The sequence below is a fragment of the Octopus sinensis genome, linkage group LG12, assembly GCF_006345805.1.
Source record: "Octopus sinensis linkage group LG12, ASM634580v1, whole genome shotgun sequence".
NCBI classification, from domain to species: Eukaryota; Metazoa; Mollusca; class Cephalopoda; order Octopoda; family Octopodidae; genus Octopus; species Octopus sinensis.
The window spans coordinates 51,509,666-51,537,165 of record NC_043008.1 but is presented as its reverse complement, the minus strand read 5'-3'; the positions used below and the strand labels follow the sequence as shown (position 1 = coordinate 51,537,165).

The 27,500-nt window shown below is 36.6% G+C and overlaps 2 protein-coding genes across 7 annotated transcripts in view; one reads left to right on the top strand and one right to left on the bottom strand.

Moving 5' to 3' along the window:
• The window catches only part of LOC115217915, a 68,939-nt gene extending 66,865 nt beyond the window's left edge, over positions 1–2,074 (bottom strand). Inside the window, exon 1 of the mRNA XM_029787634.2 lies at positions 2,026–2,074. The gene's annotated coding sequence lies outside the window, so the exon portion shown is untranslated. The remainder of the gene's footprint in view (positions 1–2,025) is intronic.
• Positions 27–26,556, top strand: LOC115218109 (androgen-dependent TFPI-regulating protein-like). Of its 6 annotated transcripts, none has more exons than XR_005001496.1 (2): positions 27–1,063; positions 26,128–26,151. XR_005001496.1 is itself a non-coding variant. In XM_036507978.1 (2 exons), exon 1 carries the CDS (start codon positions 181–183, stop codon positions 1,009–1,011), a length of 831 nt encoding a protein of 276 aa, XP_036363871.1. In that variant the 5' UTR covers positions 27–180; the 3' UTR covers positions 1,012–1,048; positions 26,538–26,556. The 6 variants fall into 6 exon arrangements, 3 of the variants coding, with proteins under 3 accessions (XP_036363871.1, XP_036363869.1, XP_036363870.1); XR_005001497.1 differs by lacking the exon at positions 26,128–26,151 and adding an exon at positions 17,476–17,498; XR_005001495.1 differs by lacking the exon at positions 26,128–26,151 and adding an exon at positions 17,468–17,498.
• The last annotated feature ends 944 nt before the right edge of the window (positions 26,557–27,500 follow it).

Here is a 27,500-nt window from a genome sequence, read left to right as displayed (position 1 = left end):
TTATATTATTATTATATATAATAAAATATATATTCATATATGTTATATTATTATCAAAAGGACAAGATCCTAAAGATAATATATATATTCATATATAAGCACATCCGCTTCTTTGCTGTTCGTTTCGAGTGCTCCCATCGATAGCAGTAGTGACATTGATTGAGACAGTAGTGTACTGAGATGAGAGAGAGAGAGAGGAAACAAAAAGGCGACACCATGGCAATAAAACGTGAAAGGAAAGTCTCTCAACATAAAGAGCATACTATGGCCTCACCCCTTTCTTCTTCTTCTCCTGCAAAAATATCGAATCTATCTTTGTATATTTGCTCTTTTCACCTGATATCATTCATTCTTTTAGCTTTTGGCACCTACACCGACACCTTCGAAATTCAGTACGGTTGGAATACATATTTTGGTAAATTTAAATACCTCACATACTGGAATATATGGATACAAACGTTGTATTTTGTCATTTCTTTACTGTATGACCTCATGAAATGGCGAAGCGTGAGTAAATGCGATCAAAACAAGGTAAGACAGCTGCAGATTGTCATAGATCACGTTCATGCTACTATAGTTTTCCCAGTCGGAATTTTTGTGGTGATCACATTTTGGTTAATTTACCATTTCGATCGCGAGTTGGTGTTTCCTTCTTTCCTTGATGAAATCATTCCAGGTTGGTTGAACCATATTTTGCACACTTTACCATTGGTCCTTCTCTTTTTGGACAAGTACCTCGTCCCTCATTGTTATCCTCCCAAACTTCGTGGAATTGGTTACACATTCTGCTACACTAGCATCTACGTGGTATGGATCCTTTTCCTGGCCTTCGCTAAAGGTATATGGGTTTACCCGATCCTTCAAATCTTAAATAATCAACAGAGGTTTGTCTTCATAATTCTTCTATGGTTGTTTGGAATCAGCATTTACCTAGTCGGAGATGGTTTTTCCTGTTTCATGTGGAGGGCTTCACCCCAACCCACGAAGACCAGAAAAAATAAAGTCAAATAAATTAACAATTACATAAATTGAATGACTGTTAACATTCCACACACACACACACATATATTAAAACAAAATTAAAAAAAAAAAATTGAAATGAACAAATCAAAGAAGAAACAATTTTTTTTATTAAAAGATTCCGTATTTGTTTTCATGGAAGTATGACATTTTTATAACTAATTAATTTAACAATTAAACGTCTCATTAATGCTGAATCTTATGTTTCTTGTTGAAATTTAAAATTAATTTTGTCATTATATTCTGCGTGTGTATCTGTCTGCGCATCGCATTTAAAATTTTTACTCGGGACAGGTTGATTGTGACTTCGAAGTTTCGCCTCAGTAGTCGTCATCAAACTTTCTCGGTTAAACTAAAGCGTTTGAGCTGAGCAAAAAAAACACAGAAATAGTGTAAAAGGTGTAAAACAACTTGCTCTAAACGATTATGAAAAAAAAAATGTGCGCTCGCGAAAGTGGGGTGGGGGAGAGGACTCAGAAAATTCACATCGTCAGACCGTGGCCTGTAAACTATAGTGTTTGACCCGAGCCAAAAAAACAAAACAAAAGACAAGAAAAATAGTGTAAATGGTGTAAAACAATTTGAAGAGTAGATGTTTGTAAGCCATTCAAGAACACACACACAAAGAGAAACTGTTGGTTCACGGCAACATTTAAATCTCATTTCAATCTCGATATTTTTGTTGCTTTGAAACCGAGACTTGTTCACTGACAAAACAGATGCGGCACGAGTTTTTGTCAGGGTTTTGCCATGGTTTCAAAGAACGAAAATATTTAGACACAAACGAAATTGAAATTTTGCAGTGAAAGTAATGGCCCTTGTTGTTCTGGAATTGCTTACAAACATCTTAAACGCTGCAAATTCTTCTCAACCTCACCCTGCCTCGATTTACAAAATTTTCCACTTTTTTTCATATTTTCTATATCCTTTATACAGACAGTTCACGTTATTAAAATAAATTCTCTTTATCATGCCTTTAAATTATGTTATAGAAATAATTATTACCTGGAATATAGGAGTGGCTGTGTGGTAAGTAGCTTGCTTACCAACCACATGGTTCCGAGTTCAGTCCCACTATGTGGCACCTTGGGCAAGTGTCTTCTACTGTAGCCTTGGGCCGACCAAAGGATTTGGTAGAACTGAAAGAAGCCCGTTGTATATATATATATATATATATATATGTGTGTGTCTGTGTTTGTCCCTCCAACATCGCTTGACAACAAATGCGGTTCGGCAATAGAGACCGATAGAATAAGTCCTAGGGTTGACTTGCTCGACTAAAGGCGGTGCTCCAGCATGGCCACAGTCAAATGACTGAAACAAGTAAAAGAGTAAATATATATATATATATATATATTATATATATATATAAATGTATATATAAGGAATATATATATATAAATACAAAATGGGACAAGAACGCAAAACATCCAGAAGACGATACAAAAAACATGCACGGGTCATTCGAAGCCTTTAATCTTCAGTCATAAATCTCGCAATTTCAGCTGATTAATCTTGAGATTGCTCCAATCTGGCCAGCCCCTAGGAAAAACTAAGCTAAGAGCATTAGATTCCTTGGAAAAAAAGCTTCGAATGTATACGAAACAAGGACGGAAAAACGGACGATGTTGCACGAATATACATACAAAAATAATACAAAAAAACAATAATAATAATAATAACAGGACATCACAAGAAGTGTCTTTCGACTGGGGACGAATTGAATTCAGCTGGCGTGTTAGGAATTTAGCCATATATGTGTATAGAACAGACTTCTTTCAGACTGAAAGTATTATCTCACATTACAATAGAGACATAATACTGAAATAGTGTAAGAGATGAGATTGCTCTGGGCTCGCATTAGGTGCATGGCTACATACATATATAGACATATGTAGACAAGGCATAAATATATACAAATGCATATATATATATATATATATACAAATTGAGATAGGGGTTGTAAATGCAACCCTCCATGGGATAACATATATCCAATATACTGCTAGTAAAGTACCCAACAAAGTTAATACATAAATGTTAAGGATTGCGATGCAATCAATTCATTTACTGTATTATATGGGCAAAGGTAAAATGATTTACCACAAATTACTAATACAAGATAAGAAAATGGAGAAATACATCTAAATCAAATATCAATTAGCAGATAATACTCAATCACATACTTTATTAAACTGAAACATTGGATATGGAACATATATATGTTTACTAATTTATATTATTTATTTACATTATTATGTATATGTATATTTTTATATGTATAGGAGTGTGAGTATATGCACTCATATGTATATGTATATCTCCGAAGAGGCCTTATGATATTTTTGTAAATGTCTCATTTATATCTATATATTGACCTACCATAAAAGGCTAATATTGGTAAAATGAGACATACTTATCTACATGGCCGAAACAGCTGTAAGATGTAATCTATACTTATATTTATATTTACTTATATTTATATTCTCTTTTTTATATATATTCTACTTATTATACAACATTACTCTTTTATGTACACTGATTTGTTCTGCTTTTTTATGTTTAACCCTACAGTCTCTTATGTGGTGGTTTAATAAAGTATGTGATTGAGTATTATCTAGTAATTGATATTTGATTTAGATGTATTTCTCCATTTTCTTATCTTGTGTGTATATATATATATATATATATGTATATATATATGTATATATATATATATATATATATATATATATAGTGTATGTATATGTGTGTGTATGTATGTATGTGTGAATGTATGTATGCAAGGTATATATACCTGCATGTACATGGGCGATAATACATACAGATGCACGTATATATGGATGTGCATGTGTACATATACATATGAGTACGAGTTGTATATGTAGATATATGTATAAACACCTGTATAAATATATATATACATATGTATACATCTTCACACATATTTTCTTCTACTACTAAGCACTGACCTGTCCAACCACTTAATATATAGTCCTAAATTCTTCATTCCATACTACTACCCCTCTCTCTGCTCCATCACTTAGACTCTATCACTACATAACTGACACTCCTTTACCTTTTACATTATTATACCCCTCTCTCTCTATCACCCCCCCCATTCCTTCTATCTTTTTACATTCTAATACCTTTCTCCCTCTCTCACCCTCATCTCCCCATTCCTACTTTCAAATTATCTTGACTGACCACTAACTGGTACACTTTCCTTTATTATCTCTCTCCTTGTTTTTCTTTTACCTTTTTTCTTTCTTTTCCTTATTCCTCTCTTCCTGTTTTTTCTTCCTTTTTTCTTCTCTTTTTTTCTTTTTCCTTTATTCCTCTCTTCCTGTTTTTGATTTGACCTTACAAATACATCCCCTACTTTCAGGTCACTTTAGATAAAACCCTTGATTCAATAACACTGTGTACAAACTCTATACTTGGAATGACAAATTTTAAATACTATTGAATTTTACTTACAAGGTATTGGAATCTTATATGTATACCATTCTACAAATGCAATATCCCTTCATATCTCACATCTATTTTCATTCATCCACTCCACTCTCTATTTCGTATCTTATCTAAATTATCTATTGCTTAATCATTTTCTCACACTGTCTCCAATGAAGGGATATAATAAATGTCCTGGAAACAGCTGTAAGACATCTTTATAAATGTTCTAAAATCTTCACAGCCTTGGTTCTTTTTTTTTTTATCTCATTCTGAAAAAAAATTATATATGCATGTATGTATGCACATGCACTTGAAGAAAATCTCTTGGCGTATGCTTATGCAAGTTCATCGTTACATTCGAAAGATAAAAAAGGAAAAAAAAATCAGATAATAATAAGTGGGTGGTGGGGGGAAAGAAAACCGTGGAAAAAAGAAAAAGAAAAAAAGAGAAACAGAAAGAGAAGGAAAGAGAAAAATACTTAAGAGAAGATAATTGTAAAATGATGTTTTGCTCGACAAACACATATAAAAACGCACACATAAAGTTACATGTATTTCTTCATAAATTCAAAGATACACACATAGATATGCACACATATATATAAAAAATATGTACACATATATCGCAGCATTGGTTTCTTCTGGGGTCTCTTTCCATTCACAAGTTTCCCATATAGCATCAGTTTAGGGATCATGCTATCCTTCATTCTAATAAAGTATCCGGTCCAATGTAACCGGTGCTTGTGCACCATCGCCTCAATACTCGAGATATCAGCTGTCCTCATGACCTGTATGCCTGGAGTTTTTAAGGTCCAGTCAACATCCAGAATAAGTTTGAGACTTCTCTGATGAAACCATTCAAAGACCCTTACATGACGTTTGTAAAGGGTTCATGTGTCACATGAGTAAAGGAGCAATGTCAGTACACCTGTACAGTACACAGCGATTTTTGTTTGCCTTCTGATGTCATGCTGGGACCAGACATGAGACTGAAGAGACCAGAAGGAATCAGTTGCTCTATGCAGCCTGAAAGATATTTCATCATCCGGGGAACAAGAACGGTTGAGTGTGCTACCCAGGTAGACAAACTAATCTACCACGTTCAGAATTGTTCCTTCAACCAAGATAGCTGAAAAAACAATAAAGGAGTGGGAAGATAAAGTTTCTAAATACGCTCATCACAAATATGAATAACAAAATAAAAAAAAGTCATTTCAATTGAAGTTGAGCTTTAATTTTATAATTCATACTGAATTTTCAACTAGTGTATGTGTATGGGTGCAAAAGAAGTAATTTGTACACATCTTTCTGAATTCCTAAAAAAGGGAAACTTGTGCACTCCAGCCATGATTGTTAAGCCCCAAACAACTCTACGCACATATTTGTTGTATTGAATGTGAAAGAGAAACATCATCATCATCATCATCATCGTTTAGCGTCCGTTTTCCATGCTAGCATGGGTTTTGCAATTATTCATATAACTGATAGCAAAGTTTTTATAATATGAAATTAAATCCAGGTCTAGTTACAGATTGATCAAGTCAGTAAAGTTTTAACAGTTTTGTGACAACATAGTGTCTCAATACATTCTAATAAAAATGGATTGAGATAATGCCACTCTCTTTTTGGAAGATAAATTTATTTTTGGTGGTGTTTTATTGTCATCACAATTTCCACAGCTTCTGCCTGTAATCAACAGCTTTGCTAATTCTGACTGTTTTTAGCTAATGTCACAAAACTGTTAAAACACGACTAACTTGATCAATTTATGACTAAACCCGGATTTATAGATAGTTTATTTCTTTATTGCCCACATGTTGATAAACATAGAGGGGACAAACAAGGACAGACAAAGTGATTAAGTTGATTACATTGGCCACAGTGTGTAATTGGTACTTATTCAATTGACCCAGAAAGGATGAGAGGCAAAGTCTACCTTGGCAGAAGTTTGCAAACATAACTTATTCTACCAGTCACTTTTGCCAAACTGCAAAGTTGCAAGAATGTAAAGAAGCTGATATTGGTTGTCAGCAAGTGGCACGGGATACACACACTCTTATGTGTGTGTGTGTGTGTGATGACAGTGGCTATCCACTCATGACTGCAACAAACCATCACAGACTATTGACCATGCAAAATGTCAGCGATGACTGTGCATAATGTTATTGCACCAGCAGTCTCCGCCTTCATGCCTGCAGCTTCCATGCTCACCACAATGCTCACCTACTCAACTGGACATCAGAAAGTTGCCTCGCCAATGATTGCACAACCGAAGATTTTTGGTCCAATAAGACTTGCACAGCACCTCAAAGACTTCCTCCAGCCTGCTGACATGATCCAGAGGTAAGCTAATAGGAATGTGGGAACACCATAACCTCAAGTGCAAGTAAAAGATCCCTAAAATGTTCAGTGCCATTCCCTGCATATCTGGTTTTATATCAGAGTGACCTTTTCCTAGAGACATGTTTTAACAAAAGTTGAGGAGTACTTCACACCCAATGGTCTTCCAACATGCCAGACACCAACCTGGAATTTCTGAGAGCCTGTGCTATTGCTTGATTATCATTGAACCTACACTAGGTTCATCTGTCATTTTGACAAATCTGTATGGTTATCCTGTTAGGTTTCTAACCACCCTCTTTGCCAGGCCAGCCTAGTGGAGGTGCTAGTTTAGTCAACAGCCTGAAAATTTAACAGGTTATACTGGATATCAGCTTAACCACTTCTGCTTTTTTGTATGTCTTCCTTAGTCTTCCTCTTCCAATGTCTTCTTCCATTTGGATCTAGTAACACTTCTTACCCATGTGTTATTCTTCTTTCTTGTCGTATGCTTGAATCAATGCAGTTTTCTCTCTTGCATGTTACACGAGGTACCTCTTTTTACCCTTGTATTTTCCTTGGTTCATTTGTGTTCTATCGTTCGTGCTCACTAACACTGCTTATTGTGCAGAAAATGCTCAACTCATTTCTGTCTGCCTTTCACACATTTTCTGCATTCAGTGCCTATGTTTTGCTTCCATGCTGTTTCACGCTTTGTACCCTGCTATTGTACAATCCACCACCTACTCAGAGAATGTATTCTTTTGATGCCAATACTTGCAGTAATTCCATGAATTTTTGTCTTCCCTGTTCTTATTCTGATTATGATGCTTTTAGAATATTCACCCTTACTTCCGATTCGGTCACCAAGGTAACAGAAGCAGTTAAATACTGTTAAAGAGATTTCTGGTCATTTGAAAGAATTCCTTAAAAAAATAACATTGTTTCTGTTTTAGGCACATGCTCTGAAATTATGGTATTGGATTGGGGTAAGTCAATACCATTGAACTCAGTACTTGACAAGCATTTTATTCTATAAACCCTGGAAGGGTGAAAAGCCAAGTTGACCCTAATGAGATTCAAATTTTGAATGTAGATAATCAGAAAACATGCCACAAAGCATTTTCTCAATACTCTAACAATTATGTCAGTTTTTCATCTTAATGATTATTTCAAATTTTTTCTATCTTTTTCTAATTTTTGCACAAGGCCAGCAATTTCGAGGGGAGTGGATGGGGATCAGTCAATTATATTGACCCCAGGGCTTGATTGGTGCTTTATTCTTATCAATTTCACCCCCTCCCCACCAAAAGATGAAAGGCAAAGTTGACTTGATGGAATTTGAACTCAGAATGTAAAGGTGCAGGCGTGGTTGTGTCGTAAGATGCTTGCTTCCCAACCACATGTTTCCAGGTTCAATCCCACTGCATGGCATCTTGGGCAAGTGTCTTCTACTATGGTCTTGGGCTGACCAAAGCCTTGTGAGTGAATTTGGTAGACAGAAACTGAAAGAAGCCTGTCATATATGTATGTATATATATATATATATATATAAATAAGTATATATATATATGTGTGTGTGTGTGTCTTTGTGTCTGTGTGTCCCACCACCATCACTTGACAACCGATGATGGTGTGTTTATGTCTCCATAAGTTAACAGTTTGGCAAAAGAGACTGATAAAATAAGAACCAGGCTTACAAAGAATAAGTCAATTTCTTCAACTAAAACTCTTTTAGGTGGTGCTCCAGTATGGCCGCAGTCAAATGACTGAAACAAGTAAAAGAATGAAAGAGCTGGAAGAAAAACTGCTAAGCATTTTGTCTGACATGCCAACAATTCTGCCAGCTTGCTGCCTTTTCTTATTTTGTCACAAACCCAGCAGTTTTAGGAGGACCCAGTCTCAGTTGATTGTATCAAAGCCAATACTTGCAGCCTTAATAATATTATCATAGAGAGTGCATGGGTACACTAAAAGCCATTGGAAAAGGATAGAATGGGACAGAAAGCAGCAATGAGTCATGTAAAGAAAGACAGCAATGAAAGACAAAATTACCTGCACAATATCTTTATATATAAAAGAGAGGTTGTGTGCTGTCTGTCTCCTACGATTTAGATTCCTAACTACTCCCACATTTTGCGGTGCAGTTTAACCAAAAGCGGGTATCTTATAGTCGTGATTCATATCGAGCCCTTCTGGGTATTAGCGTGCGTCTACGATGAGTCTACGATTTAAAAAAAAAATTTACCATCAATTTTTCCCAATTTTAATGCATTTTTGGCATATATAAGGGAAGTAACTCTCTAAAAATTTATTATTAAATCTCAGAACGTAAAAAGCTACAGTAACACCCCCCACTTTGTGGTTAGCCATATTGAGATGGCTATTATACTTTACATCTCTAAAAATGCTTATATAGTTATTTCCCTTGCAAACCCGAGCAACGCCGGGCGATACTGCTAGTACAGCATAAAACAAAAAGACAACAAATAGTAAACATGCCATAAAATGCATACACACACATGCACAAAAACACACATACATACATACACACACATGCACAAAAACACACATACATACATATACACACATGCACAAAAACACACATACATACATAACACCATGCACAAAAACACACATACATACATATACACACATGCACAAAAACACACATACATACATATACACACATGCACAAAAACACACATACATACATACACACACATGCACAAAAACACACATACATACATATACACACATGCACAAAAACACACATACATACATATACACACATGCACAAAAACACACATACATACATATACACACATGCACAAAAACACACATACATACATATACACACATGCACAAAAACACACATACATACATACACACACATGCACAAAAACACACATACATACATACACACACATGCACAAAAACACACATACATACATGCACACACACACACACACACAAGCACACACAAATGCACATATGCACATGCATACAAACACACACATAAACACATGCACACACACACACACACACAAGGGCACACACTCATAAATGCATGCACACACATGCACAAAAACACACATACATACATGCACACACACACACAAGCACACAAACGCACATATGCACATCATGCACACAAACACACACATAAACACATGCACACACATATAAACACATACATGCACACACACACGCACACACATCACCACCACCACCTCCCACTGAAATTATGTATTTGGGAAGTGAACTTAACTACATAGTTATGCCTTTTGTTGATTGAGACCACTATTAGAGTCCGGGGTGGGGGGCGGTTTCTTTGTCTTTTATCTTATCTCACTGCAACTGATAACCTTATTTTTATCTTCTCAAAAATTGTGGTATCTAAATTGCACAGTACTGAGAAAATGACATATAATAACTGTTGACCTTTGGCTTCTGACCTCATTAGTTGACAAAAGTTCAGCTCAAATTTCAGTTCTCTCAATGTCACTACAACATAGACATGAAAGTATTCCACATGATAATTTTTGTAAGGTAAACCTCTTTCAAAATAACATTTTTGGGACCCAATATGCTTTCACCACAATGCGCATTGAATATAACACTGTTTTAAGATATTAATATGTTTGCGTGTGTGTGTGTGTGGTGTGTGTGTGAGAGAGAGAGAGTAAAGAAGTTACGATTATGTATTGAGGTAGTTATTTAGTTTTGTACATACAGATTTGATGTCAATATAACAAGTGTGGGTTAGTTTTTAAAGCAGAACAGATCAAAACAGTTTTTAAAGCAGACAAACTGAAATAGTTTGTAATTAACCCACACTAGAATAATTATTAGACAATTATAAAAAAAAATTTCTCAAATTGTATGTCATGCACACAATGACTCACATAGAGTGACATACACAGACATATACAGAGGTTGGACAAAATAATTGGAACAGTAAAAACTCCAATATTTCAACGAGCCATTATATTAAGAATATCCATCCAAATTTCAAGTGAGGGTATTTTCTTTTTTTTTTTTTGTATTATAGATGGTTTTATTAATCTAATTCAATGATTATTTCTATCTCTTTTTCAGATCGTAGTATAAGTTAAGGTAAGATGTGTGACCTCACTGAGTTCGAAAAAGGACATATTTGTTGGAGGTCAAATGCAGGAGCTTCCGTCAATAGTATAGCTGAACTCCTTGGTTCTTGAAGAGCTAGCAAATCAAGGACCATGACTGAATTTGAGAAGGAGGGCAAAACCTCCAGCAGGAGGAGTAAATCCAGCAGGACTCTGAATCTCACTGAAAGAGACCAACGATTGTTTAATCGTACTATGATCAAAAATCAGACAACTGCCCCTAAAATGACTGCAGAGTTGAGTCAACATCTGACTAGTCCAGTTTTGACAAAAACTGTTTGCAGTGAGCTCATTAAAGCCAGATATCATGGAAGAGCCGCCATCAGGTAACCTCTGCTTTCTCATCAAAACATTCAGAAAAGGCTAAGCTGGTGTAGAGATCACAATGGCTGGTTGACAGACCAATGGGAGCAAGTAATATTCTCCAATGAGCCTAGTTTTTCTCTTTTCCTCACTGCAGGGCAGGTTTTTGTGTTGAGGCAGCCCGGGGAAGCTTTTAATCCAGACTGCCTTCTTCTTACAATGAAGCATAGAGGAGAGTTTGTGATGGTTTGGGCAGCCATTTCTTGGAATTCTCTTGGTCCAAGTGGTGCATATTGGAGAGACAAGTTAGAAGTTGTTACCTTCCAGCGACGTGTCTGCAACAGCTGAAGCAGATTTTGCAGGAAGAATGGCTCAAGATTCCTCTCAATGAAGTCAGGAAGCTGTATGAATCAATTCCTTTATGTATTGAAGCTGTTCAGAAAGCTAAAGGAGGACCAATTCTGTATTAGATAAATATTCATTGAATTTAACACATGTCCAATTATTTTGTCCAACCCCTGTATATATGTGCACACACTCTGACATTTATGCTCAGGCATAGCTGTATGCTTGAGAATTTTGCTTCCCAACCACATGGTTTCAGGTTCAGTTGCACTGTGTGACACTATAGCCCAGGTTGACCAAAGCCTTGTGTGTGGATTTGGTAGACAGAAACTTAAAAGAATCTATCCTATACAGGGTGTTCCATAAAGGGTGCTGAATTTGAAAGGTGAATAATGAAAACAAATTTTTATAAATACAATTATATTCTGCATATTTCTAATGAGTTATGTCTCCCGTTTAGGTATGGAATACAATGTCTGTCATATGTCCACCTGCACTGAGTTGGCATACATTAATGTGCTCCTCAAAATTTCCAATAACTCTCTCACAGATGTGTGGTCAGATGCTTTCAATCATACACCTGATTTCAGCCTTGAGTTCAGAAATTGTGTGTGGTTTCTTGATGTATACCTGTGATTTCACATACCTCCATAAGAAGAAATCACAAGGGATAAGATAAAAGGACCTTGGTGGCTATTGCTGGCCACCATGCAAGAATATCACTTGTTTCAGAAATTTATCATGGAATAACGCAAGCATTTGCCAGGAAATGTGGCAAGTCACTTGATTCTTCCAAAACCAGAGGTTATCAATCTCCATATCTTCCAAGTTCAGCCATAACTGAGTGGACATTTTGTCTCCATAATGTTCTCCATTAATGGTAACTGCATTCACCTCATCATTTTCAAAGAAGAACGTCAAAACCACACCACACCACACCACACAGATGCTTTCAGTGGATGCATTATTTGAGGATTTTCATTTCCTTAAATCTGGCAGTTCTGTTTATTGAAGTGGAAGTGGGCCTCGTCACTGAAGATGATTTTCTTTGCAAAATTTTCATAAGTTGCAAGTCTCTCCACAACCTAGTCAACAAATTTCCTTCACCTCCTGTGGTTAGGTGGCTGAAGATGCTGTGTAAGTTGAATTTTGTATTATAATAATAATAATAATAATAATAATAATAATGATAATAATATCAAAAATACATTAGCAATGAGAACCCAGGTTCGAAATTTCCCCAAGTCACCTGATGAATGCTGGAGGGTATAACAGCTGAAACATTGTGTTAACAACAAACAAATGTAAATAATGTACATAATTCCTCGTCTCTTAAATATAGAACTGTTACCACCTTCAGCTCCATTTTTCCAAATTACATCTTTCTTTTTAAATGAAACCAGCTTATCTATCAAAGTGAGAATGTTTTCATCTCTACCTTTCATACTTGCATTGGCACTATTAATTTGTGCAAATATCTCTTTTAAATATTTCAGCTTGAAAACCAAGATTTTATATTGTAGAGTTTCCGAGAAGTGTTTATTTTTTACTTCTTTAAAAAAATGCATGCAATTCCTACTGGAGTTCATGCGTGTGACGTAGCACCTTACCTTCTGGGAACCATCTGATTTTTGTGTGTAAAAGTAAGTGCTTGTGCTGGGAATTCATAACACAAATTTGTTCAAATAAGTGACTTTTTAATGGCCTTCTTTTAACATAATTAACCATTTAATACTTGCTTTAACTCAACTAGTGTTTCTTTTAAAACTAATACCTCCCTATGCAGGAAGCAATGAGTATGTATATCATTAGGATTTTGCTGTTGTATGAGCAATACAAAACTTTTAATAGAGCCTAGCATAGATGGTGCCCCATTGGTACATATTCCAACACATGAATTCCATGATAAATCACATTTTTCAAGATAGGCAGATAAAATGTCAAAAATATCTTGACCTCTTGTAGTGAGTGGCATTTCTTCACAACAAAAGAACTGATTCATAATTTGGTTACCATCAATAAAGTGAAGGAATACAAGTAATTCTGCTTTGGTGCTAATGTCAGTTGATTCATCAACCAGCAGAGCAAATTCTAAGTTCTGAAGTTTGTTCTGTACATTTACCTCTGGTGCTTATTTTATTGACCTGGAAAGGATGAAAGGCTAAGTAGACCTTGGTAGAATTTGAACTCAGAACATAAAGACAAGGGGAAATGCGCTCAGCTTTCTGCCTGGCATGTTAACGATTCTGCCATCTCACCATCTTACTACTACTACTACTACTACTACTACTACTACTACTACTACTACTACTACTACTGCTGCTACTACCACCACCACCACCACCACCACCACTACCACCACCACCACCACCACCACCACCAACAACAACAACAGCAACAAAACGTTTTCTTTATGTACCCCTAAGGGTTCACTAAAGGCATTGGGGGATGTTACGGGACAATACAGTGTGAGGTTACATAAAAAGTCATGTAAAAAAAAAAACAGTAACAAAGTAAAATTATTACAATAAGTGATTTCCCAAATGAGGGGAATTATTCACTGTTGCTGCTCGTGGAGAACCCACAAAACCATGGTCACCCTGACCATTAGGGTATGTACCCTCTCTGCATTTTTCTTCTTCAACCTAGAGGCACACGCTTTGAGTAGGCCCATTCACCTTGGCCATCCTTGTAACATTCACAATAATGTAACAAACATCCTATCTAGTTCAGAGTTCACCATATGTTACACTAAACCAAGCAGGTGTAGGTTTTATTTCCAGGTAGCAGTAGTGGGCTTTATGATGTACCGCTTGTTGAATTAATTACTGAAGAAGCGTATGTATTTTAGAAGACACCATATGTTACATCGTCATCATCACCATCACCAACATCATTGCTGCTGTTGCCATCGTCATCATCTATCATCTGTTCTCAGTAGGCTGACTATCACATATTGCCAGCTTGATCTTTGATCTTTCGTGTGTGCTCCTTTTTTATATACGTCCACTATATTTTAATGTCTGTCCAATTCTTGATATTATCCCTGCACATAATTCGTCCTTTCTTTTCTTTCAGTCTTTGATCAGATCTTTGTAAACCATTTTTTTATCATATTATCATTATCATCATCATCATCGTATAGCGTCCGCTTTCCATGCTGGCATGGGTTGGACTGTTTGACTGGGGTCTGGGAAGCCAGAAGGCTGCACCAGGCCCAGTCTGATCTGGCAATGTTTCTACGGCTGGATGCCCTTCCTAACGCCAACCACTCCATGAGTGTAGCAGGTGCTTTAGGGAGCATGAGTCAATAAGTGAGAGTAACAGACAGACAGACGGAGAGATAGAGGGAGAGAGATGTAAGTGTTTGAATTAACTGAGAAAGACCTAAAGATTATGTGACAAAATATAATCATATTTCTTTTATTATCTTTTATTTTTTGCATTTTACTTGTTTCAGTCATTTGACTATGGCCAGGCTGAGGCACTTCCTTGAAGAATCTTTAGTTGAATGAATCAACCCCCAATCCTTTCTTTTTCTTGCCTTGTATGCATTCTATTGGTCAGTTTTGCTGAACCACGAGGTTATAGGGATGTTAACATACCAGCACTGGTTGTCAAGCAGTGGTGGTAGGGCAAACACAGACAGAAAGATACACACATGTGTGCGCGCACACACACACACACACAAACTCAAACATACACACACACACTTATGCACCACACATGTACACACAAAGACACACACACACATCATCATCATCATCGTTTAACGTCCATTTTCCATGCTAGCATGGATTGGACGGCTCAACTGGGGTCTGGGAAGCCAGAAGGCTGCGCCAGGCCCAGTCTGATCTGGCAGTGTTTCTACAGCTTGATGCCCTTCCTAACGCCAACCACTCCATGAGTGTAGTGGGTGCTTTTTACGTGCCACCGGCATGGGGGCCAGATGAGGCTGGCAAAGGCCACAATCGGATGGTGCTTTTTACGTGCCACCGGCATGGGGGCCAGATGAGGCTGGCAAAGGCCACAATCGGATGGTGCTTTTTACGTGCCACCGGCACGGAGGCCAGTCGGGGCAGCGCTGGCAATGGCCATGTTTGGATGTTTCTCTTACGTGAACATGCTTCATTCAGTTTCCATTTACCAAATCCACTCACAAGGCTTTGATCATCTCGAGGCTATAACTTAAGACACTTGCCCAAAGTGCCATGTAGTGGGACTGCACTTGGTACCATGTGATTGGGTAATAAGCTTCTTACCACACAGCCATGCCTCAGCCTATTTCATAGGAATTCATAAAGAAATTCATGAAGCCGACAGTCTGTCAGTTATAATGATGGGTGCTCTAGATGATCCAATCAACAGGACAGCGTACACATGAAATTAACATGCAAGTGGCTGAGTACCCAGAGTGTATATTCCGGGTGTGCAAAGTGTGTGCTGCACACCCATCAAAAATAGCAAATTCATTATAAATATTAATATTACTCATTAATTTAATCACAAATCTTAATGGAAAATTTTTGTTATACCCTCTGCTTGAAATTTGGTGGTATTAGAGCTGGTAGAATCGTTAGCACGTCGGGCGAAATGCTTAGCGGTATTTCGGCTGCCGTTACGTTGTGAGTTCAAATTCCGCCGAGGTCGACTTTGCCTTTCATCCTTTCGGGGTCGATAAATTAAGTACCAGTTATGCACTGGGGTCGATGTAATCGACTTAATGCCTATGTCTGTCCTTGTTTGGCCCCTTGTGGGTAATAAATAAATAGGTATTAGGTGTGGCAGCATACCCAATAAAACGACCACCATACACCACTGCTGAGCACTCCATAGGTGTGCATATGTGTAACATAGTTTACAGGGAGATTCAGTATGGCACAGAATGTGACAAGGCTGGTCCTTTGAATTACTGGTATTGAGCTAGCAAGGCGGCGAGCTAGCAGAAACGTTAGCGCGCCGGGCGAAATGCTTACTGGTATTTCGTCTGCTGTTACGTTCTGAGTTCAAATTGCGCTGAGGTCGACTTTGCCTTTCATCCTTTTGGGGTTGATAAATTAAGTACCAGTTACGCACTGGGGTCGATGTAATCGACTTCATCCTTTTGTCTGTCCTTGTTTGTCCCCTTGTGGGTAGTAAAGAAATGGGTATTATTCATTTTCGCCAGCTGAGTGGACTGGAGCAACATGAAATACAGTGCCTTGCTCAAGGACACAGTGTGTGGTGGGGTATCAAACTCATGACCTGATGGTCATCAGCCAACAACCCTAACCACTAAGCCATGTGCCTTCAACACACATTTAATGGACATAGATAATTTTATTTGTTGTAAACTGGGTTAACATAAGTGTTTCGATCCAACGAATAACTAGGTCAAAATTGGGAGTGGGGATTTGATACCAAATAATGTCTGTACATGTAGCCTGACAAGCAAGTAGGAATGTGGGGAAAGAATACGTTCATATGTTATCTTTATTAGAACTTTTAATACTGAACAGCAGAGAGGGTAGAGAATTAACAACTGAAATGAAAGACTCAGGTCGCACCTCAGATCATGTCATAGTTGTAAAAACAGCAAAACAAAATATCCTTGTTTTTATTTTCATAATAAAATTAATGAGGTTATTGTATTATAGGGTGCACATGCACTACTAATTGTTGCTTTCTGTCCCATCTTTTAGCCTTTTTATTGAAAAATATTAAAACACAGGGGACAGGAAGCAGCAGTAAGTTAAGTAAGGAGACACAACAATGAACAAAAGAAGAAAACACACACACACACATACATATACATATACATACATACATACATACATACAGATATACATACATACACACACACATACATACATACAGACATACATACATACATATACACACACACACACACACACACACACATACATATATACATACATACATACATACATACATACATAACACACATAAACACAGACACAATAATCAAAGTACCTACTTCTAATGACCTCACATTAAGACCTATAAAAGCAGGTCTCGCATGCGAAACCCACTGCCTAAGTAACTTTTTAGAAACCCTTTTAAAACCATTCTTCAAGCATATCAAAGCGACACAAGGGATGACCTTGATATGCTCGGTCACCTCCCTGAAACAATAAATAAAAGCACCCTACTAGTATCCTTCGATGTAGTCAACCTCTAATCTCATATCCCCCACAGCTTAAGAATAGAGGCAATCCAATTCTGGCTAGAGAATTACTCCAATGAACTCCCACACCGCATCAAAAAAGAATTCATAATAAAAGGGCTAAAATTCATTTTGGAGAATAACTTTTTGTCTTCAAAGACAACTTCTAATGACAAAAATTGGGGACTGCGATGGGTACAAGAATGCCCCCCCCTCCTTTGCTAACCTAGTCATGGGATATCCAGAAATCAGTCTTTATCGTAAGGTCCTAGAGAAATATGGCAACCCATTCTTCCTCAACATAGAAAATAACTGGAAGAGATACCTGGATGACTGTTTCATTCTTTGGCATGAAAGTATAGAGAGACTTAAAGAATTTCAAATACTTATAAATGCACTTGACGTAAACATTCAATTCATGATGTGATTATAGCCAGCAACAACTTCCATTCCTCAACATCCTTATTAAGAAATCCAACAACAAAATAGAAACAGATATATATTGAAAGCCCACAGAAACCAAGCAATATCAACTATTCAACTCATGCTACCTTAGACACACTAGAATGAATATCCGCTTCAATCTGGCAAAAAGGGTTTGTACTATAGTTTCTAATAGAAGCACCAGGGACACACAACCACATGAACTAAAGGATACATTCATTACCAGGAACTACCCCACCTATCACTAATTGATATAGGCTTTCAACGTGCCCTATAACTCAACATCCATAAACTCAGACATCCCAAACTAAAGAAGGATTTACAATCAAAAGCCTTACCATACATCTCCACACACAACCCCCTTAACAATGAAGCCTTTGATACTACTGTCCAGAACATTCCTCTACTGAAAAGGGACCACAGAATGAATCTAATTCTCCAAACGCACACCATCATAAAGAGAAAAATTTTTTCAGAGGCCCTTAAAATACTATTGTAGATTGTCAATTTACTATTTTGTTGAGTGAACCTCCAAAAATCATATAGCGACCCTCAGGAACCTTTTAGACTCTGGTCAAGAACCACTGGTTTATACAAAACACAAAATGCACCAATCCGATCGTGGCCGTTGCCAGCCTCGCCTGGCACGTAAAAAGCACCCACTACACTCACAGAGTGGTTGGTGTTAAGAAGGGCATCCAGCTGTAGAAACACTGCCAGATCAGACTGGAGCCTGGTGCAGCCTTCTGGCTTCCCAGATCCCCGGTCGAACTGTCCAACCCATGCTAGCATGGAGAACGGACGTTAAACGATGATGATGATACATTATGTGTGTGTGACTGATACTGTTTACATTACAGGAGCCGCTATTCATTTGTAACTTAATCTTCTTTCATGTGTGCTATGTCATAGCACATCAGCAGATAAACTTCACTCTATTTGCATATATGTCACAGACGAGTGATTCATTTTGTTTCAAGGTGACCTGAGTATATGCTACTGATAAGCCACAATAATGGTGAACTATCAGTATCTACTATTCTCGATCATTTTGGGGGTATGTTGCCTCACCTGGTCTGTGATACTCAGTGTTCTTTGATACTCAGGATTGTGTATGAAACTTCCCCTGGAAGCTTTTCCACAGCAAATGGGTATTTAAGCAAAACACATGCACTATGTATACGTGCAACAGATAATGTTTACATTACTTTCGCTCCTTTCAATCTCTCTATATATAAAACTGAGAATGTGTGTCTGTCTGTCTGCGTGTTTCCCTAAAACTTGAGAACTACACAACTAATTTCATTCAAATTTTACACATGCCTTACTTAGGGTCCATGTAGTTTCATGGGCAAAAAAAGTTCAACTTCTTGCCTAGAGCGAGCCCATAGCAATATCATATCTTCTCCACTATTTCAGTATTACGTATTAAAAGTGAAACAAAAACATTTCTCTATTTTATGCCAGATACTTTCACTTTAACAATAAAAATAATAATAACAATTGAATTATATGTAGTAAGTAATAATTAAAATCAAACTAAAGTATAATATAATCATAACATAACAAAAGTAAAAATAGCAATTGGTATAAAATTGCATCAATGACTTGAACTTGAATAAGTGGTTTCACATGAATGGGAATAAATTAAAAATAAAATTAGCGTGCAGAAATGGAATAGTCCTACAATTCCAGTCTGTTATATATTTTCAGTATTGTTATCACTAGTGATATCAAGATATAACTTTGTATTTTGTATTTTATGTGTAGATGTATATATATATATAGATGTACATGTAATATGTACACATATATACATGCACTAGCACTATGATCCGACAAAGACGGGTCATAATGCTAGTTAATAATAAATACAGCAGGCATGTAAATATATATATATACATATTTAATAATAATAATAATAATAACAATAATCCTTGGATGGAATTTATAAACATTTAATGCATCTCTATCTGCGTTTCCACAGATTACATGTCTCTTAAGATCACAGCCCATATTCCTGGGATGATTACAGTACAATCCATAATATCCATGGGCATCGGGTTGATCATCTTCATGGATTCATTTCTTCAGGTGATCTCACATTAATGGATGTTCAGCAGAAGGATGTTTATCAGTGTGAATGTTGCCTGGGTTATGTCTGTTATGTCATAACTCAGTCAACTTTCACACTGGTCAAAAGGAATAAATATTCCTCTGTTGAACATCCATTAATGTGAGATCACCTGAAGAAATGAATCCATGAAGATGATCAATCCGATGCCCACGGATACAATGGACTGTAATCATCCCAGGAATATGGACTGTGATCTTAAGAGACGTGTGATTTGTGGAAATGCGGGTAGTGATGCATTAAATTCTGTCCAGGGGTTATTGTTTTTATTAAAAAACTGGTTCACCTGTCAGTATCATCAGACTGTGGCCAGCATAATGGAAGAGAGCTTTATTTGCATATTCAAAAACGTTTCCTGTAAAGAAATTTAAAAGATATGTATGTGTGTGTGTGTAATGTTATAATGAAAATCACAAGCCTTGAGAAATATAGTTATCCAAGGGGTTCTCTAGCTTAAACATTACCTTATTTTACCATTCTTCCAGCCGGGGACAAGACTGTTTGCCAGTTGCTTTTTAAGCAAATGTCATTTAAACAAGGAACGCTGCTAAGGAAGAAGGTGCAAAGGAAAAATATAGGGGAGATAACCAACGTTAAAATAAATGTCAAAAAGATATAAACAAGATAATCGTTTACGATGTGTCTGTGAGTCTATTTTTAAATTCTACCAAGATGTATGTTTCAAAATGCAAACAAAGGAAATAGAATCTCGTTCCTGGAATCTATGTGGTCGTTTGAGGCTATCGAGTTCTTTAGGATACCCTCCAGTTTTTCAAGGAGAACATACTGAACATCTTTTTGACCTGTTGATATAGGGTCTGGTTTTGGAAGTGATTTTCCATTTGATGTTGTAGTTTGTCCCTTTGAAGGGACCAAATATGACACTAAAAAGGGAATCTTCATGTATATCTTATATTAAATTATTTATCCCTTTCCCATAAACTGCATTGAATTCAAATAAAATTTATAGTCAACACATTTTATCTAACCTTTACCAGGTGTTTATGTATATATGTACATGTGTGTATGTATATATCTATATCTATCTATTTATCTATCTATCTATTTAATTTATATTTATGGATTTATGGGTCACCCTTCTCTCTTTCTTATTAATATTATTATTAATATTACTTAACATGTTTATTTACATGAAATATGTTCTTAATTCTTCATATGTTATTAATTTATCAGATGTATGCTCTTGATTCCACATATATCATGTAAAATACTCTTTGGTTTAAACCTGTATACTTCTTTATTACTTATCTCTTACCTTAATCTCTATTGATTAAGGTGTGCCAAAAGAGTGACCAGCAGCCATTACGAAGAATTCAACTCTGTACCTCTTAAATTCCAGCTGAGTGCTCCGTACCATTGAACTAAATGAACTTTGACTAACTTTTAGATGGAAAGGACTGACAGTGGTTTCTAAGTTTCAACATGCTCAGCTTCATCAGTCTTAGGAAAGCAAACGGTCCAAACTTTGAAGTCCCTGTCAACATTTTTTCCTTGTGAAACTTAATAAATGTGTGCGTGTGTGTGTGTGTAAATACACACACACACACACACACTGGTAATCTTGAAGCCAGAGTAGCAGGAGTTATCTCCCACTTGCAATAAATTATCAGGAGTGAGAAGCGCACTAAATAAACCAGCTTGTGGAGGAGATGTCTTCCTGGGGTTAAATGGCAATATCATCGCCACACTAAAATGGCTGGTGCTCCAGCATGGCTACAATGTTAATGGCTGAAACAAATAAAAGATAAAAGATGAATATATTCTCTACAATGAGATAGTACTGAGTAATCCTTTAGTTTAATGTTAAACTGTTTTTATATGTAACATAACTTAAAAACAAACATATTGCATACATTTGTACGTATGTATATAATACACACACACACACACATACGTATATGAATATATATAAATGTATATATATAATATATTTATATATACGTATATACCTGAGCACTGTATACAATAATTTCATTATTATTATTATTTATATAGGCGCAGGAGTGGGTGTGTGGTAAGTAGCTTGTTTACCAACCATATGATTCCGGGTTCAGTCCCGCTGCGTGGCACCATCCATGGGCAAGTGTCTTCTACTATAGCCTCGGGCCGACCAAAGCCTTGTGAGTGGATTTGGTAGACGGAAACTGAAAGAAGCCCGTCGTATATATATATGCGTGTGTGTGTTTGTGTGTCTGTGTTTGTCCCCCTAGCATTGCTTGACAACCGATGCTGGTGTGTTTATGTCCCCGTTACTTAGCGGTTCGGCAAAAGAGACCGATAGAATAAGTACTGGGCTTACAAAAGAATAAGTCCCAGGGTCGAGTTGCTCGATTAAAAAGGCGGTGCTCCAGCATGGCCGCAGTCAAATGACTGAAACAAGTAAAAGAGTAAAAGAGTATATAAATATAAATATATATATATATATATATAATATATATATATAATATATATATATATATATATATATATGTGTGTTGTGTGTGTGCGTGCCTGCTGAGTGGTTGGTGTTTGTAAGGGTATCCAGCTGTTAAAATCCCACCAAAACAGTCACAGAAGTCCGGTGCTGGCTTCGGCCTTGGCCGGCTCTTGTGGTTCCGTCTAACCCAAGCTAGCATGGAACACATATATTAATTGATGATGATGATGAACATATATATAGATATATCATAATTGTGGCCATTGCCGTTTGCACGATTTTTGAATATCGGCCTCATGGAGGCAACAACAAGTAACCAAGACCTTTGGCGATATGCTGTGCTTGAGAAGACTCATCAAGTGAAATCATATATCATGGCCATTGCCAGTGTCATGGAAATGGTGCCGGTGGCACGTAAGATGCATCCATTGTACTCTCGGAGTGGTTGGTGTTAGGAAGGGCATCTAGCTGTAGAAACCATACCAAATCTGACTGGAGCCTGATACGGCGCTCCGGTTTACCAGTTCCGGAGAAACCACCCAACCCATGCCAGCTGTTGTTACCTAGTGGAAACGGATAGTTTTTGATTTTTTTTATATCTTCAGTAAATGAAATATCAACAACAACAAAAAAAAATGCTGTACAATTTTTTATTTAATTGCATATCTTTATGTTTTGAGTTCAAATCATGCCAAGGTCACCTTTGTCTCTTTTATACTTATAGAGCTTTGATAAAATAAGTAGATACCAGACAAGTTCTGACAGATGATGATCTAGTCAATTATCCCAGTCCTTCTGCCCAATTTTGACTAATATCATCATTAGTTTGTTCATCAACTTACGGATATTATAATGTTAGATTATTTATTCATTTTACAAAAGAGAACATCAAAAGCATACAAAATATTATTGCTTTAACGAAAATCTTCAAGAAATCATACATACTATAAAAATGTCTACTAACATATCAAAAAATTCACGCTGCAAGGTTCTATATATATATATATATATATATATATATATATCTATATATATATATATATATATATATATATATATATATATTATTATATATATTCATACATATACATATATATATATATATTCATATATATACATATATATATATATGCATACAAATTACATTCTCTCTTTCCTTTCAATATATATATATATCTTACTTTGTACTATATAAGTATATATATATATATATATATATATATATATATATATATATATATATATATTACTGAGATGTACTTGCATAGCAAGTGACCTGATCTGAGATCGTGTGCTGGAACGAAAACAATTGCAGCATGGAAGGTGTTTATAAGCCATTTAAGAAACACACAAAAACCGTTAGATTCACTGCAACATTTAAATTTAATTTATCAAAATATTTTCGTCATTTTTGAGACCGTCAGTGAACAGGTCGCGGTCTCAAAGCGACGAAAATATTTTGACAAATTAAATTTAAATGTTGAAGTGAATCTAACGGTTTTTGTGTTTCTTAAATGGTTTATAAACACCTTCCACACTGCAATTGATTTATATATATATATATATATATAATTCTTTACTTGTATTAACCATTAGACTGCCGCCATGATGGGCACTATCTTCAAGGGTTTAGTCTAACAAATCAACCCCAGTTGTTAAGTACTCATTTAATTGTTTCTTTATGCCAGACCGTTATGTTATAGGCATGTAAACACACCCCCACTAATCGTAAAGCGGTAGGAGAGGGCCAAACATGGATATTCGAATTGCTTTAAAAAGAGTTACTTCCCTTACTTTCTGACAATCGAAACGTTTCGCCTTTCATTCTGGCAGATTCGTAAGTAAATATCCAATTATTGTTCTTTGTAATCGGGGAATATCTTTTGGATGACAAATGTTTATCAACAACAGAACATATGAACAAAATCGTCGATCAATTGATGCAAGGGAAGTAACTCTTCATACAATTAGAAATAACAAATTATCTTCCTTTAATTCTGTACGTACTTGATTATCGCCAAAAGTGATAATATATATTGGAAATAGTGAATTATGACCATTTAGATAACAATAACCGGCCGATAATATTGGTTTCAGTTTTTGGCACAAGGCCAGCAGAGTTGTTGACGTTAACCCCAGTGCACAACCGAATCTGAAAGAATGAAAGGCAAAGTCGAACTCAGAACGAAAATCAGAATAAATGCTGCTAAGCATTTTGTCCGGTACGGTGACGATTCTGCCCTCAGCTGGCTGATAATATTAAGGGAAAGTTTACGAAAATAAACAAAAGACGAAGGCAGGTGGAGTACAAACAAAAAATGTATTAGTATAGCGCTCAGGGATAGAAAAAGTCTTTTACGTTTCGAGCCTACGATCTTCGACAGAAAGATACACAGAAAAAAAAACAAGGAGACAAACAAGGAGAGAAAAAAAATGCGTGTAGGGGCTAACGATCTATCATGGCGTCCTAGTAAAGATGAAAAGGTGGCGAGCTGGTAGAATTGTTAAGACATCGGGCAAAATGTTTAGCGGCATTGTGTCCGTCTATACGTTGTGAGCTCAAATTCCGCCGAGGTCGACTTTATATTTCATCCTTTGGGAGTCGATAAAATAAGTACCAGTGGAAAAATGGGGACGTGTAATCGACTTCTCTCTCCACGAAAATGGTGCGCCTTGTGCCAAAATTTGAAACAAATTTCAAGTAGAGACATAACATGTTTGGTACACATGAATTTTGATATCACAAATTATTTTATAACGTTACTCGTGATTGTAAAGGCTTCTACTTTATATACTTAAAATATTTCTTGGTTCAATCATGCTGGGATACCGCATATGAAAAATTTTAGTGAATCATATAGACCTTAATAGTTACTTTAAATCTATAAGATATATATATATATATATATATATATATATTGCCTTCGTCTTTTGTTTATTTTCATAAAGCTTCCCGTTATATATATATATATATATATATATATATATATATATATATATATATATATATACATACATACATCACCATCATCACATTGTTCGACCGTGGTCGAGACAATGGAATTTACCATGCTACGCCAGACTTCACGGTCCATCATAGCATTACGGAGGTCCTGTTGCTGGATGCCTGTATCCCTGGAGATTACATCAGGGTAGGAGAGTGTGCGCCCTCTGGTATTGCGAGTAGATGGCTTCCAGAAGAAAAGAGTAGAAATTGCCTCGTTTTCAGCTCTACAACAATGTCCAGCAAACTGGACTCTCCTACCTTTCACAAGAGATGACACAGGTGGTGGTTTCCCATATATTTGCATTTTGGTTGGATGACGCTTCCACGAGAGATTTGTACACACAACACACACACACACACACACATATCTTATCTAACTCTAATTTTCGAACTGCAAAGTTACAAAACGTGAACAAAGAGCGCACTGGTTTTTCCACGCGTTATAAGCGAAAAAGCATACACACATACATATACACTTGTATATGTATTCGTACATGCATGCATATATACACATATATACATATATGCCAGGAAATATGATTACACGAAAGCTTCGAGTTCAGTCCACATAAAAGGTAGTATTTCCAAAACAGTAGGAGGATACGTTGTAGTCATGACCTAGGTGAACCCAGCTCCCTTAGAGTGTCAGGAACTATTGGACTGAAAAGTTAGCTTGATAGGAGTTCTTCTGAAGGCTTCTTTTGGTGTCCGTTCGTCCGGTAGCGAGTTTCCGCTTAGCACACAAGCATAAACACTTACATACATACATACATACACACACATACATACACACACATACATACATACATACATACATACATACATACATACATACATACATACATACATACATACATACATACATGCATGCATACACACACATACATACATACATACACATTTATATGTAGACGCATACACACGCATACACATACTTACATGCATCCTACATGTGGCTTTGTCCTGAACGGGAGATGATTTCTCCGTAGAACTAACAAGCCATAAGTTTCTGAAAATTGTCCCTAATCTCCAGAGTGAAAGTCTTCAAGAGGAGACTGCTCAAACTCTCCCCGTCGACTTCAAGAATCGTGCGCATGCCTGGAAACGATTCTTGGAGTCGTACCCTATTTGCCTTTCTTTTGACTGTATCGTCCAGCTTGTAGAGTTCGGGGGGGGGGGGGCCTAATATCATTCCACATGCCAAACGCCTATTCTTGTCTTACGACTGATTTAAGACTGTGCCTCAATCAAGGCGACGTGTTACAGAAACATGTGTCACCCCAAACTCCTCCACAGATGTTCGCCGTCATCGTCGTTGTCGTAGTCGCATTCGCAGAGGTCTGGGAATGTCAACTCGTGCTTTAACCTCAAAGTTATAGCTATGGCGTCACATTGTTGCATTTAAGACGTTCTAGTTCAGTTCCCTCTGTGTTGTGTTGTATGCATACAATCAGACAAGCTCTTGTTTCCACTCCATTCTTCGAGGTGTTTAATCTATAAACGTCTTTGATGGCCTCTTGCTCTCCTCCCCTACACACTTACTGCCGGGATGGTCTTAGGGAATAACTCATGGCACATTTCTTTATTTGCAATTTTAATAAACTGAATCGAATTAGTGAATTATTGTAGATAATTCCATCGCTGTTTATTGGGAAATTTCTGTGAACTGGCGAAAGTACTTTATTTCGTACATAGTGAAATTTCTAATCACCAAAACACGA

Bases quoted from the DNA above. Each gene is read 5' to 3' on its own strand.
- LOC115218109 (XM_036507978.1), top strand. From the start codon at position 181: ATGAGAGAGAGAGAGAGGAAACAAAAAGGCGACACCATGGCAATAAAA.